Raw genomic sequence first — 15,343 nt, forward strand, 5'->3', positions numbered from 1 at the left:
AACTCAAGGGGACCCCTACTCAGAAGCAAGTGACTTTATTCTCCTCTGATTCTGGTAAGCCTACTTGATTCTTTATTGATTTAGGGGGATTGCCTGTTTAATTTTGCTCTCTTATTCTGGGCTATTATCTAACAAAACTTGAACAACTGTGGGCATTTACTCTTCCTTTCTCCAAAGTCTAGAAAGACCAAATAATTACTCATGAATTTGCCTTTTGTATCCTAAACTGCAACTACAGGGTTAGCTCACAAAGATTTGGGGCTCCTGTGTATTTTCCTTCCTTTCTGCCTTCTTTTTGCTGGTACTAAAATAAGTTTTGCTATCCAAGGTCTTTCCAGTCCTAGCTGGAATACAACATCCTATAACTCTTAGACTCATGTAAGGCCAAATGGGGGAAAATGTAGAAAGGCACCCTTTTAAACATCCAAGTGGCAGCAAAGTTTGCATAATATCTACAGCAACGTGTGGACAAGTGATCTTTGTTTCATTTTGCCATATAGACTGGGTTTAAAAAGGAAAAAACAAGGTGTAAAAAGGAACTAGTATTTAGGAGATGATATATAAACAAGTTATGAGGAAGGAGAGCATTTTTGGATAAGAAAGGATTTTGAATTTAAATAAGGTTTTGTCTTAAAAGCAAAGCATCGTTCCAAAATGGAAACAGGCAGGTAAGGGCAATACCAGAAGATTAAAAGCACATGGCAGAAGGATTTGTTAGGGTTTATGCTGAGATACAATTAATGAAATATGGTAGGGCATGAGGAGACATAAGAAAGTTATAAATAAGAGGACGTTCTCTGGATAAAAAGGCTTTTATATGGTAAAATAAGGTTTGATTTGAAAGCAAAAGATTGTTCCAAAATAGAAACAGATAGAAAATCAGGAGAGTAAAATCATATTGCAGAAGGACTGTAGTAAGGTTTGTGATGAAATATAATTGACAAAAGAAATTCAATGTTGTCATGACAAATTTATAAAAGGCTCTGTAAAAACTTCCCTTTAGGCCCAAATAAAGCTGGGGTACAAAAAACTGTACTGATTTCCTGAATTGTTCTGCTCTATAAAAATATATCCCTACTATTCTTAATAAACTTTGCTGTTACTTTTACTACTATTTATATCTTGCTTGAAGACTTCTCTCTTGGGAACACAAGGACAGAGGACCTCAACCAAAATTTCCAGTAACAAAGGACTGAAGGAGTGGCTCAAGTGGTATAACACCTGCCTAGCAAGTGTGATGCCTTGAGTTCAAACCCTGGTCCCACCCAAACTCCCAGTAACATGAGGCTTTTCTTTTGCAAACTCCCAACAGTCACTTGGGGGGAATAACGTGAACTAGCCACTGTGATTAGGGTTCCCATGAAAGTGTCTGGACTGCCAGACATATGGAAGAACTTATTTCTTCTAACATTCATCTTCTCCATAGTCAGAGCAGCCTAAGATATCTGATTGTGAGTGCACATCTGTTATCTTATTATGCCCTAACCATGTATTCCACATATGTCTGGAAACACACACACACACACACACACAGACACACACACACACACACACACACATACACACACACACAGTCCTCATTTTACAATGGTTTAGTTTATAATTTCTCAATTTTATGGTGGTGCAAAAATGATACACATTCAGTAGGAACTGTACTTTGAATTTTGATCTCCCTTGGCTAGTGATGTGCCCAATGCTGGCAGCAAGACACAGTGGCCTGTCAACCATGTGCTCATGAGGGCAAACCACCAATGCTCTGCAGTGTCCATGGCTTAGGTGTGTTAAATGCATTTTTGACTTAGGATATTTCCAATTTATGATGGGTTTACAGGGGTGTAACCTTATTGTAAATTGAGGAGCATCTGTGTATCTACTCTCAGATTTAATTAAGAGGAGATTGAAAACCTAGGATTTGCAATAGCTTTCTAATTCAGCCACAGTAAAGAAGAACAGGAAGACTGATTCTGTATTGACTATTTTTTCCCAAGGGATCACTACCTGAACATAGTCAAATTAACTTAGCATTACAATCCACTGGTACTGTGAGGTTATTCCTGAATGGAATAATTGTTTCACTTTCATTTCAAGGAGCCAAGATTTGGGTAATTTATAATTAGCCCTTCTCTGAATAACTCTAATGCCTGAGAAAAGCAATGAGGAAACTGATGAATCCCGTCAAATTTACAGTGGCTGTTTGTACTTTTCTTTCCAAGACTGGTTATGTAAAACCTGGATAGGCAGGACCAGAGTCCTGCGGTTAATATGATGTGTGACTCTGACAGCACAACCATTTCTAGTTAAAATAGTTTCCAATTTTTGCTTAAAATTTCACTCAGCTCTTTTCCCTCTAGCAAGCACTGGATCACAGACAAGCTAACGGCAGTCTTAAAGGACACAGGACTGGAGACTCATGTAATGGTAACGGAGTGCCGCAGAATAACGGAGTGTCGCAGAATATGCCCCTTTGGCATACGGATTACTTTGAGCTAAAAGCACTTGAAAAACAGCAGATGCAAGGAGGGCATTCTAAATCTTTCTGATTGCGCTGTGGGGCTGTCTGCTTAAGGCAGCTCCTTCCTGTTATTCTGCTGTTTAGTCACTCCCTAAAACTCATCTGGTCCTGGGCTTCTTGGAAGGGTGTCCCTCCCCCTGGAGCAGCACCCTCAACCTCTCCTCTCTTTCCTCTATCTTTTTAATGTAAAATATTTTAAGGGAGGGAGAGGAAAAGGCAAAATAGAACCTGGACTGAACTCATCTGTAGTATTCGAACTGTGCCTCAACCTTGTTGAGCGCACATGAGATAAATGGTCACATTGCTCTTATCGTCTTCATGTTGCACCAGGAGAAAGGACATTTCAAGCGATGCTTAAAGCCTGTAGGCCACACTGGGTTTTCCTGCCTTGCCAGCTCACAATTTCATGGCAGTGAGGCGCCTGTATGGAATTGACTAGTGGGTTAGTATGAGGGAGGAAGGGAGGACTCAGACGTTTTGTTTATGACCCTTTTACAAGAGGTCTGGTTTCACCTTGGTGTGTGTGGGGGTCCTCTACTTTTTTATCTGCAAGGAGCCACTGGACAGCTCCAGAGTCCTCTGCTTGCCACCTTCACCTCCTTCTTTTCTGTCTATGGCATCCCTAAACATAAGATCTTGCATTTCTTTCTCCCTTGTTTCCCTTCCATGCCCAAGTACCACGTCCTGATCATGCTACCTTGTTAATACCCCTTCTTAGCATCTCTCCGACTGCAGCCTGAGCCGCGACTTTCTGTCTCTCTTGGGCTGCTGTAGCCACTTCAGACCCGGTTTCCCGCCTAGGTCCTGCCAGATCCGTCCTCCTTTGGCCGCTCCCGATGTGAGGACTCCGACTGCCCAGCCTAGCTGCGCTGCTCGGAAGATGTTCAGGCTCCGCGTGGGTCTGGCCCTGCCTGCCCCCCACGTTGTGATCGGACACACCCTAGTACCTGCACCCCCGCAGCGCGCACCACGCGACTCCGCCCCCCAGAAGGCGCTCTCGGACTAGGCGGGTGGTCCCCTCCTCCCCAAAGCCCTCCCCACGGCCCCGCCCCTCCACAAAACCCTTTATGCTCCAGTAGTCCCACGCCCTCTACACGTGCTAGCTCTGCCCTCAGCTTCCGCGCTTGGCCCCCGAAGGCCTATGCACACTTCGGGGTCGAGGACTGTGTCACAGTCTTTTTTATAGTCTGGCCCTTCGCCCAGCTCCCCCAAATTTCAGGAACTCCCCCTCAATGTGCCTTTAACGCAGGGTTGTCGGGCCAAAGAGACCTAGAATCTGCCGTCACTACCTGCCCTGCCAACCCTCAAGGTCCAGGAGGGCATCGCAGGGGATCGCGCCCCGCGCTGCCTTGCCCACCCCGCACTCGTCTCCAGGCGGTGCTGGGGGGAAAAGTCGCGCGCGGTCTCCATAGCAGCGCCGTGCAGCCCCTCCTTCCCTGCGGCACGCCCTCGGCCTGGGCGGGGCACGCGCAGTCGCCATCACAGCTCTGTGGCTCCACTCCCCAAAGCCCTTCCCTGCGGCACGCCCTCGGACTGGGCGGGGCACGCGCAGTCGCCATGGCAGCGCTGTTTAACCCCCTCCCCCCATCCCCGCCTCAAGCCCCTCCTTCCTGCAGCACGCCCTCGGCCCGGGCGGGGCATGTGCAGTCGTCATGGCAGCGCTGTTCCCTCCCCCCGTCCCCGCCTCAAGCCCCTCCCCCCTGCGGCACGCCCTCGGCCCGGGCGGGGCATGTGCGGTCGCCATGGCAGCGCCGCTGCATCTCTTACTGCTGCTGCCGAGGTCAACGCGGTGAGCCGGGCATGTGGAGTATCACGGAGGAGGCCGTCCCTGCGGCGGGCAACCCCTCCACGCCCACCCTCCCTCGGTCCCTCACCCCAGCCTCGGCCCTGGCGGCCCACCTCGGTAAGAAGGAGGGTGCCTGGCCGCGAGGGGCGGCGGGTCGCACCGGCTGATGCTCCAGCAAGCCGAGCGCCCGAGGCGGCGCGGGAAGCCCAGCTGTGGACAGAACTTTGTGCGCCTGTGTGCTATCGAGCGAATGGCGGCCCGCGGCTTTGCTTTTAGGGTCTCTCTCAGGAAGCTGTCCCTGCGGGCTCTTGTCCGCCCCCTTTTAGTGGGAGCTCCCAGAGCAGGCCCCAGATGAGCGAGAGGGTCTTAAGGCCATTCTGAGTTTGCACGTGTAGACCATCAGCGTTTTAAATATTTCTGCGCTCGTGAATTTATCAAATTAAGCATAGCCTGAGGCCCTCGCCCCGCCTCATTGCACCCCGGAGATGAGTGAGCCTCTGTCTTTAGCATCAAGGGAAATTTTAAGCTCTGAGCGTTTACTCTTAGTTAGGGACTGCAGAGTGGGGGTAGGGAGCCCAAGGCTAAGTTCAACCTTTGCATTTCCCAGAACTGAGCTGCGGAAAAGTATGTTTTGGAGGGAACTCCTTCCAAAATGAGTAGTTCCTTTCTCTACAAAAGTTTAAAGGTGCTGCCTGAGGATGTGGCTGAAAAGCGACATTTGGGTTAGATTCCTGACACTTTAGCGAAATTATTTCCTAATTTTTGCTTTACAATTTGAAGACTGATTTAATATTTTTCTAATATGAATATAGTATAGGGAAAAGTTATTGGCACCATACAATCCTGGCATATAAGTGTGAATTTTAAATTAAAAAAATAGCAGAAAAATATAGTAGAAACCTTTACATATTTAAATCTATGGCTAGCTAATTAAAGAAGAGTGTTCTTGTAACTTTCTTTAGCTATATTTAGCTTATAATCTAAAATTCCTTTATGCCTTCACAAAATCCATTTTAGGGTTCCTGGAGATGGTGCGGCCAGCACTGATCTCGAAGATCCTCAGGGCAGGATTTCTCTTTGATACCAAGGAAGGTAGTAGCAGGCTGGGAAGGAGGAAAGAAGCCAGGATGCTAAAAACAACATTTTCTAGTTTGAGTTCCAAGTCAGCCATGGCCACATAAATTTGAGAAATGCAGCATTATCGTCTCTCTCCTTTAATTTGAAGCCTTTGTGTACCTGAGGGTTTTTAAAAATGTCCTTAGAAGTGTTGTAGATAGGACCCTTTAACTTTGCTTAATTCTGTACTTCTCAATAAAATAAAACCTATTCTATTTGGGACAGTTTGGGGTTTTTTTTTTTTGGTACTAGTGTTTGAACTCAGGGCCTACACTTTGAGCTACTTCCTTTTTTGTGATGGTTTTTTTGTTTTTTTTTTTTTGAGATAAGGTCTAGTGAACGATTTCTCCAGGCTGACTTCAAACCATGATCCTCCTCCTGATCTCTGCCTACTGAGTAGCTAGGATCACAGGCATGTGCCACAGGTACCTGGTTTGGTACAGCTTTAATTGATCATCCTGTAAAATTTAGGAAATATTGTCCTCCAATATTATTTACCTGAAAATTTCATAAAAATAGGTGAAGGGTTACACTACATATATTCATCACATGACATATATTATGCTGACACTAAAATTTCAGAGAATATCTAGTGACATGTGAAAACTTACAATATAATACTTAACTAAAAAAGACAGAATATCAAAATATACCCAAAGATCTCAATGTTGTTTAAAACATACGTGTGTGTGTGTGTGTGTTAGACTGAAAGAGGCACAAAATAGATAGCAGGAGTGTATAAAGGTTTTTAAAAAGACAAGGAATGAAGTACCCTCAGATTTCAATGGTGGTATTTTGGCAGTGAATGTGTCTTTCTTTTTGACATGGAAATTTCCAAATTTGAATGTGTGTGTTAAATTTATTTTTTAAAAGGTTATTTTAAAAATCTATTTCCTTTTATTTTAAAGATAATATACCTCATCCTAAATCTTGTTCTGCAAATCTGTTTAGCAAACCCTTCAGTTTCTATAGTGTAGAAATCCACTCAGCAAAGGACTAAGATGTAGAAACTTAAGGAGAAGCCAGCTCCTAAAAGTCCAGGCTGGTTGAGCAGTGAGATCTCACACACAGATGTTTAAAGAGACATAATGCAAAAGGTAGGAAAGAAAGCAGTGTCCTGTGCGTCTTAGAAAAGTATCGGCATACCATTCCATCCCAGAAGACCTGGGTTGCCTTGCCAGATATGTTTTAAAAGTGAAACTGAAAACAGTAGACTATTAAGGAAAGGTGTGTATTTAACAGAGAAGGGAGATCTTAACTCCTGTTTTGTCTATTTAAGAACTGTACAGGAAAAAAATTAAAAAAAAAGAAATAACTATATGGGAAAACTCTGTTAGCATGAGGAATGGAATGGAAGGCTGGGGTAGGTCAAGTGTTTTCATGAACAAGGCCTCAATTTGGTGTGAAGAAAATGCTAACTTGTGACAGTATATATGGTACTGAAGAAGCCCACAGGACTAGGCAATTTTCAGACCCTTCTGGAGTTAGATTGTTGGATAAAGTTGTCTTTTTGGGGGGCAGCCATGGAGATTGATCTTAGGGCCTTGCACTTACTACGCAGGGTTCTGCTACTTGAGCCATACCTCTGGCCCTTTTTCTTTGGTTATTTTTGAAGTAGGGCCTCCCTGTATGTCCAGGCTGGACTGGACAACAGTTCCTCTGCTTGTGCTTCCCTGTGTAGCAGGGATGATAGGCATGTACTACCTTGTTCAACCATTGGTTCAGTTGGAGTCTCATGGACTTCTTGTTCCAACTGGTCTTGAATCGCTATCCTCTCAATCTCTGCCTCCTGAGTAGCTGGGAGTAGCTGTCTTTATTTGGAGCTATTTTAAGAAAGCTTGAGTTACTATAACCCAGTGTGGCACAGTGAAAGAGTCTTTGGAGGCAGTAAGATTTTGCATACTGCCCTTACTATTGGCATGATTTTGCACAAAGTACTTAATTTCTCTGGACATCATTTTCCATATGCTACCAGGTATTGCACATAACAGAGGTTAGTTTTCTTTTTATGTCATTTCCATATTAGGGTGCTGACTCAAGCCAGGTTCTGCCCACCCTTTTTGGGTACATCCATGTCCCTCATTCTCCAAACAGCATTTTAATTCTCCTAGTTTATTTCTCTCCTATTCTGTCTTTAGTTCTCTCTTCTTCCCCCCACCCACTACACACATACTCATCTTTGAAAGAAGTATAGCTGTTGCTGAAAAAAAAAGGTTTTGGAATAATTTATATGTTATGACAGATGTATTTATTTTTCAAAAGCTCCAGAATCTCTTGCTGGTCTCCAGGAACATTATTCTAATCTGTGTTTGGAAAAATCCCAGAAAGTTAATCCTTTTATATTGCATATACTTCAAGAAGTGGATGAAGAAATTAAAAAGGGGTAAGGAAGACAAATACTTGATTACATCAACAGCATTCACTGATTCCCATCTTTATGAAAATCCTGGACTACTCGGTGGTCTTATAGCCATTAGAAAATGGCTTGGTAAAATGGAGATATCTTTTGATTCAGATAAGTAAGTAGATGAGTGGTGCTGTTTATTAACTGCTGGTGGAGGACACAACCTCAAGCCTAGGCTTCAGGTTGCCTTTAACTCTGTGAACTGGGTGAGTTTTAGGCAAATCGTCAAAGTTTTCAATTTTTTTGTGTGGGATTGGGATTTGAACTCAGGGCATTGTGCTCACCAAGCAGGCAGTCTACAACTTGAGCCAGATCTCCAGTCCATTTTTGCTCTAGTTATTTTGGAGATGAGATATTTTGAACTATTTGCCCCAGCTGGCCACCGACCACGATTCTACCAATTTCAGCCTCCCAAGTAGCTAGGAGTACAGGTGTGAGCTACCAGAGCCCAGCTAAGTTTTCCATATTTTTATAAAGTGTGGATACATTGGGGGAGAGAGACAGAAATTATGCAGAGTATATTTGTTTGCAAAGTCTATAGAATGTCCAGCAGTTTTAAGTTCCCTGGTATAATGTACTATATATGGTAAGTCTACTATATACTTTGTTCTAGTGAGTGTGATCTGTGCTGTTACTATTTATGCATGTAGAAAAATACTTTTATTACTTTACTGAGTGTCATTGTATTGCAACATCTTTTTCTTTATTTTGTACTTTAACAGACTGAAAAAAGCAATCACATTAAATATTGCTGGTAACAATCGTTTAATCCCAGTAGAAAGAATAACAGATGAAGATTTTTGCATTCTTTCCAAAATTTTACAGAATCATCCATATATTCATGGTATGCTTGGTTAAGAATCAATACCTTCTGCTTTCTGTTCTCCTGACTTTAAGCATTGTTTATAAGGAATGTCAGTTTCTGTTCATCTGTCTCCTTCAGGTTTGGATGTTAGGTATAACCTCATAAGTGATGCTGGTGCATACTATGCTGCAGAATTGCTCGAGGTATTATTTTATACAAAATATTCTTCATTCTGTTTACAGTGAAACCCCTTAGTCTAAATGGCACCCACAAAAACACTAGTTATGCAAAAAGTCCAGGATCCTGAACCCTGGGCTACATTTATAACACTTGAAATACATGGAAACACCTTGTGTTTGGTCTCAGAGCTGGTACCTGCTGCTCCTGAACAGTCTTTTGTAAATTTGTGTGCCATGGGGAAATACATAGAGCATATCCATACTTTCAGTTGTTGGTAAAACTGAATATAGTAGTTTTCTTTCACTTATATTGCAATTACATTGTTTAAATGAGAATGGTGATTTTTTTTTCCTTTCATAGTTGCTTTTGCTGGAATTCAATTTTTGGGGGGTTATAGAGATTTTCTTTGGAGGTAAATACTTTTAACTAAATAAATGTGTATATAATCGGTCAATTTCCATACATATGTAATGGCTTCTTTTTGCTCCTTATAGACACAACTTTATCTCATTTACTTAAACCTGATGTTTAATGCTATTCGGCCTGAAGGTGCAGAATTGATTGCTAGAGCACTACATGTAAGCATTTATACACCTCTAACATTTTATTCGGAACTTTTAACTTCTGATATATTAGAGATAACAGAACAAATGTTAATGTAAACTTGTATTATTTCAGTATTGTAGGTATGTGTATTTTATCACACTTCAGTTTATTAAAGTGTAGATACTACATGAGAACTTTTGAAACAACAATCAGCTTTGCTGGGCATGGTGGCACGTGCTTGTAATCCCAGCATGTTAGAGGAAGAAAAAGGAGGATCATGAGATCCAGGCCAGCTTGGGCTACACAGTGAGACCTTGACTCAAAACAAACCCCCAAAACAAAAATACTTATAAGAGCTATATAATATACATAAAATTTATCCTCTTCAGGACTTTGCTTTAGATGGAGTTTAAAAATATATTTACAGGGCTGTGCAACCATCACTACTACTATTTTTAGAATATTTTCATTACCCCCCCAAAAGAAGTTCCATGCCCATTAGCAATCCTTCTACCACACACACTCCACAGTCTCTGACAGCCACTAAATACTTTCTGTATATAGATTTACCTATTCTGGACATTTTATATAAATGGAATCATACAGTAAGTGGCATTTGTAACTGGCTTAGTGTTTTCAAGGTTTATCATCTCATTCTTTTTTATTGCCAAGTAATAATCCATTGTTCTGTTCATTTTTCAACTGATGACATTTGAGTTTTGACTTTTTGGTTATTATGAATGCTACTATGGACGTCCATACGTTTTTGTGTGGACATATGCTGTCAATTTGAAGGAGTGTTTACTTATTTTGAGTGAATTTGCTGAGCCATGTGATAATTTTTGTGTGTGTGTGAAACTGGGGTTTGAAAAAAAGGCTTTGTGCTCGCTAGGCAGGTGCTCTACCACTTGAGTCAGGCCCTCAGCCCTCTGCTTAACATTTTGAGTAACTAAGTGGCTGCATCTTACAACAATTCTGCCAACAATATATGATCTTCGCACCTTGCCAGCATGTTATTGCTGTTTTAATCTTATCCAGTCTAGTGGCTGTGACCAGGTGCTGTGGGTTTTTTATTTATTTCCCCAATGAATAGTGATGTTGAGCATCGTTTCATGTGTGTATCTCCTTTGGAGAGAGGTCTATCAAAGTCCTATTCTCTTTCAAAGTTGGGTTTTGCTCATTGAGGTGAGATCTCACTGCGTTGCTCAGGTTGGTCTTGAACAGCTGGGCTCCAGCCATCCTCCTGCCTCAGATTCCCAATTAACTGGGAGTTTGAGAGCAAATCCCGCACCCAGAAAGTTGTTTGGAATTGTAAGAGCTTTTTATATAGACCAGATATAAGGTGCTTATATCTGATTTGCAAATATTTCTCTCATTCTGTGTTTTGTGCCTTAAAGAACCATAAAAACTTAATTTTGATAAAGCCCAACTTTGTTGCTTATTCTTTTGATGTGGTATTTAAGAATGGATTTGCCCAACCCAAAGTTGCAAAGATTTACATTTATGTTTTCTTCTAGTTTAGTGATTCATCCATTATGAATTAATTTTTATATGGTATAAGGCAGGAGTCTAACTTCATTCTTTTACATGTGGGTATCTAGTTGTCCAATTGGATTGGGATGTTCATTAAAAAACTTTCCCCACCGATTTATCTTGACACCTAGTTAAAAAAATCAGTTGAACATAAAATGTGAGGGTTGATTTCTGTAGTGTTCTCAGTTCTGTTAGTCTGTTGCCTATCCTTATGTCAGTACTGTGTTTGAGTGCTATACTAATTCTAGTAACTTTTAAAGTCATTTAACTTTAGTAATTTTTCAAGACCCTTCTTGGTCCCTGGTTTTTTTGTTTTGTTTTGTTTTGTGGTGGTGGTACTAGAGATTAAACTGAGAGCCTCTCACCACTTGAGCCACACCTCCACTCAAATACAAAGTGATAGGAATGTCTACTTAGTGGGTACAGGACTACCTTTGGGGATGACGAATGTTTTGGAACAGGCTCCAAGTGATGACTATAAAACACTGTGAATGCTGAAAATGCCACTGAACTGTGTAGTTTAAAATGGCTGATTTTATGTTATATTAATCTCACCTTAATAAAAAATGTTCCTAAAGAAAGTTTTCTAGGAAATAAGTTTTACAGATTTTCCAATAAAAGGAGATTTTATTAAAATCTACTTTATTTACTGGTTATGTATTGGGCACTCTTGGTCATTTTTTTCTATTAAAGTAGATTTTTATCTATTATGGGAAAGCCAAAGTTAACTCTTAAAGGATATACCCTATTTTGCCTCCTAACTCATTTAGAGAATTCTGTGGATTGAAACATAAACAACTAAGTTTTGATTCTTTTCCTTCTCAGAAGAATACAACTCTGAAGTACTTAAGGATGACTGGAAATAAAATTGAAAATAAAGGTGGTATGTTTTTTGCTTCAATGCTGCAGATTAATTCATCCTTAGAGAAATTAGATCTGGGTGACTGTGATCTGGTGAGTAAACTGATTAGGAGAAAAATCAGTAAACTGATTAGGAGACCCTGGATTATTCTTTTAAGAAATCAGCATAGAAAATGTTCAAGAGATCAGCCAAGTGAGTTTTATCAATGGCTAATCTTGCTCCAAAATGAGAAAATGTGATTTTTTTCCTCTTTACATAATAATATTGTTTAAAAAAAGTCAGATAGTAAATGCCATAGGAAAATATCAAACACAACAAAAATATTTCTAATCTGTAGCTCATCTTAACCTAGTTAAAATATTTTGCAGTAAATATGTTGTACCATAAAAATTTAAAAATGATGCTAAAAGTTGCTGTGAGCCTTCATGTGGCTTGATAACAGGAAATGTTTCTTGCATGTCTTCAAATTCCAAGGTTTACTTTCTCCAACCTACTTTCAAGTTTGAGGCTTTAGGAACCTGTTGTATAGCCTCAGATTAATACAAAATCATTGGGACACAAAAACAGTAAAATGGACCAAGAGCTAGATGCAGCCAGTACCGTTCTTAGAAAGCACTGACGCAGTATTTGCTTACACGTACCACTCAATGTGCTAGGTACTAAGGACACACAGTGAATCATATATGGCCTGTGTCCTTATGGAACTTTATATTTTAGTTGGGAAAACATCAATGAAGAAATAGATAAAAGTGCTGTAAAGATGACCAAGTACTTGACGATGAGGAAGAGATAATTCTGTTCGATGAGGTGGCTGCCTGAGACCTGAGCAGGTGATATATAGGAGTTATAAAGCATGACAACTCCTGGACAGGCCCATGGCAGAACATTCCAGGCAGTGTATCCAGAATGTACAGACGTTAAGACAGTGCTTCCCACATGTGGAATGGGAGTTATTACTGCTGCGGAATGAGGTTATTTTAATATTCAAGTATTTATTTTTCACAGATGTTTCTATTTATTTCAAGGGATTATGGTTTTACATTTATGGCAGTGATAACAAAGTTTCATTTTAAAATAAACGTATGTGAAAAAGTAAGTTGATTTAATGGATAGTATTAACTAAACAGTAAAACTGTGACAGGTAAATATTTTGCATATTCAGATATGGCAACGATCATGAGAGGAGTACATGAAAAATGAAATATCAAGTCTGTCATGTTTTAAGAACTGAAAAGTCCAAAGTGTGTGTGCAGAGGAGGTTAAAAGAGTACCTTTGCAGAGGTGGAGAGGCTCAGACACACCAGATTAGGCAAGGTGTGTGGGGAATGAGCCAAGGGGGTCAGGGGAAGAAGGGATAGTTATAAATGCAAAGGCTTTAAGTCAAGGGCTGACATGATCTGATGGGTATTTTCAAAAGATCACTCTGGTTTCTGTGTGGGAATTGGAGAAGTCGACTGACCACTAAGATAAGTCACTGCAGTCATCTAGGTGAGAGATGATGAGGGCTTGGGCAAGTGTGGTGGCCATAAAAATGTGTAGAATTGGACTAATTTCAGACAATTTTTGGAGACAGAATGTGTAAGACTTAACTGAATTGGGAGGCTAAGGAATGGCAGAGTGAGAAGCTGCTTTCTGGGATAACAGTTTTGTGTGTGCGTGGCGGTGTCCATCATGAAGATGGGGCAGGTTAAGCCCTTCCAGTCAGATAGTGGGAGGGAGAGCTATGGAGGAGAGCTGTGAAAAATGTGATAGTGACCCTTTCTTACCACACACACTTAATGTACTAGTATGAACATAAAAGAATTCTTGCACAAGGGTATGTGTTGCTAAGCATATGGGTCCTAACTAGGATTCACATGTGCATCTCTACATCATACAGAGCCTTGAGGGCTTAGGAGCAAGTGTAGAGGCAAATACCCAGAGAATGGATACTAAAATGTTAAGAAACTCCCCATGTATGCTGTAGATTTTTGGGCAGGGAGAGGAATACATTAACAATTCATTTTTAAATTTGACCAACCTACAATTCAAACAGCAAGAAATGCTTAAACCTTTTAAAAACGTAATTATGACTTATCACAATTCAGGTAATTGGTATTCAGATAATTGGTCATGAAATACTTATGTAGGGAGATTAATTTATATAATGTCAGTTTCCTTAATGAATTTACCTGTTTTTAGGGAATGCAAAGTGTGATAGCATTTGCTACAGTACTAACTCAAAACCAAGCAGTTAAGGGAATAAACCTGAACCGACCTATAATGTACGGTGAACAGGTATGTATTCAAAGTGTGGTTAATGTAACTTGTGAATAGAACTTTCTACTAAAGTATGGTGCGTGAATATGTTGTATTTTTAGAATTATCCACTGTATCTTATAAAGCACTGTTTATAAAATCAAAACTTTCATTTAAAAGAAAATTATGTGGTTTTTTTTGAAGCAAGTTCTCACCATATAGCCCAAGTTGACCCCAGGCTGACCCCAGACTCATGATCCTCCTGCCTCAGCCTCTCTAGTCCTGGGATAACAGGTGTGCAGCATGCCTGGCTTATTATACTAATTTTTGATAAGACTTTAATAACTAAATATGCATTTTGGTGCTGCTTATTTAAGCAGCAAACATGTCTTTTCTTATACAACTCAAGTTCTGGGTGAGTAAACCTGTGAGTGTTAAAAGTTAAGATGAAGAGTCTTTACAACCATGATATAAGAACTCAGGGTCAACTGTTCCATTGTTTGTTATGTTGATGTGACTGAACCATTACATCTTTGAACACATTACATGTTTGAAACATCTTTGTTCAAAATAGACTTCAAGCAAAAATGAGAAGATATAAAGAGGGTCAATATATAATAGTAAATGGAAAATCAACCAAGAAGATTTAACAGTTGTAAATTTGTATGCAACAAATGTTGGCGCACCCAACTTCATAAGACAGACACTGTTAGATATAAGAGGACAGATAGGATCAGATATAATAATAGTTGGTGATTTTAATACCCGACTCTTGCCAATAGATCATTCAGAAAAAAATAAATCAACAAAGAAAACTTCAGAGTTAAACTGCACCACAGACCCAATGGACTTAGCAGACACTACAGAATATTCTATCCAACTGCTACTGAACACACGTTCTTCTCAGCTGCTCATGAAACATTCTCCAAAACAGATCACATTCTAGGCCATAAAACAGATCTTAACAAATACAAGAAAATTGAAACCATCTTATGTATCCTATCAGATCAAAATGGAATAGTTAGATATCAATAGCAAGAAAAATTATAGAAACTACACAAACACACAAAAACTAAACAATATGCTTTTGAATGATCAGAGGGTCACTGAAGAAATCAGGGAGGAAATTACAAAGTTCCTAGTATTAAATGAAAATAAAAACACAATATACAAGATCCTATGGGATACGGCTAAGAAAATTTTTAGGAGGTAAGTTTATAGCTATCAGTGCCTACATTAAAAAAAAAACAAACAGGGAGATCTCAAATAAGTAATCTAGGGCTAGCAGAGTGGCTCAAGTGGGAAAGTGCCTGCCTATCAAGTGTGAGGCCCTGAGTTCAAACCCCAGCACTGTTCCCCAC

General features: G+C 40.3%; 1 protein-coding gene across 3 annotated transcripts in view; it reads left to right on the forward strand.

Annotated features, from left to right (window-relative positions):
- Positions 1 to 4,260: 4,260 nt before the first annotated feature.
- Positions 4,261 to 15,343, forward strand: part of Lrrc34 (leucine rich repeat containing 34) — a 41,317-nt gene continuing 30,234 nt past the window's right edge. For 2 of the 3 annotated variants that reach the window (XM_074073817.1, XM_074073816.1), the window contains exons 1-7: positions 4,261 to 4,415; positions 7,677 to 7,797; positions 8,541 to 8,662; positions 8,762 to 8,826; positions 9,298 to 9,381; positions 11,708 to 11,836; positions 13,926 to 14,021. In XM_074073817.1, the coding sequence (XP_073929918.1) occupies positions 4,313 to 4,415; positions 7,677 to 7,797; positions 8,541 to 8,662; positions 8,762 to 8,826; positions 9,298 to 9,381; positions 11,708 to 11,836; positions 13,926 to 14,021 (720 nt within the window). In that variant the 5' untranslated portion in view covers positions 4,261 to 4,312. Of the gene's footprint in view, positions 4,416 to 4,440; positions 7,798 to 8,540; positions 8,663 to 8,761; positions 8,827 to 9,297; positions 9,382 to 11,707; positions 11,837 to 13,925; positions 14,022 to 15,343 lie in introns of those variants that run through there. The other variant, XM_074073818.1, reaches the window with a different exon arrangement.

This window comes from Castor canadensis, chromosome 5 (assembly GCF_047511655.1).
Source record: "Castor canadensis chromosome 5, mCasCan1.hap1v2, whole genome shotgun sequence".
In the NCBI taxonomy this organism is placed as follows: Eukaryota; Metazoa; Chordata; class Mammalia; order Rodentia; family Castoridae; genus Castor; species Castor canadensis.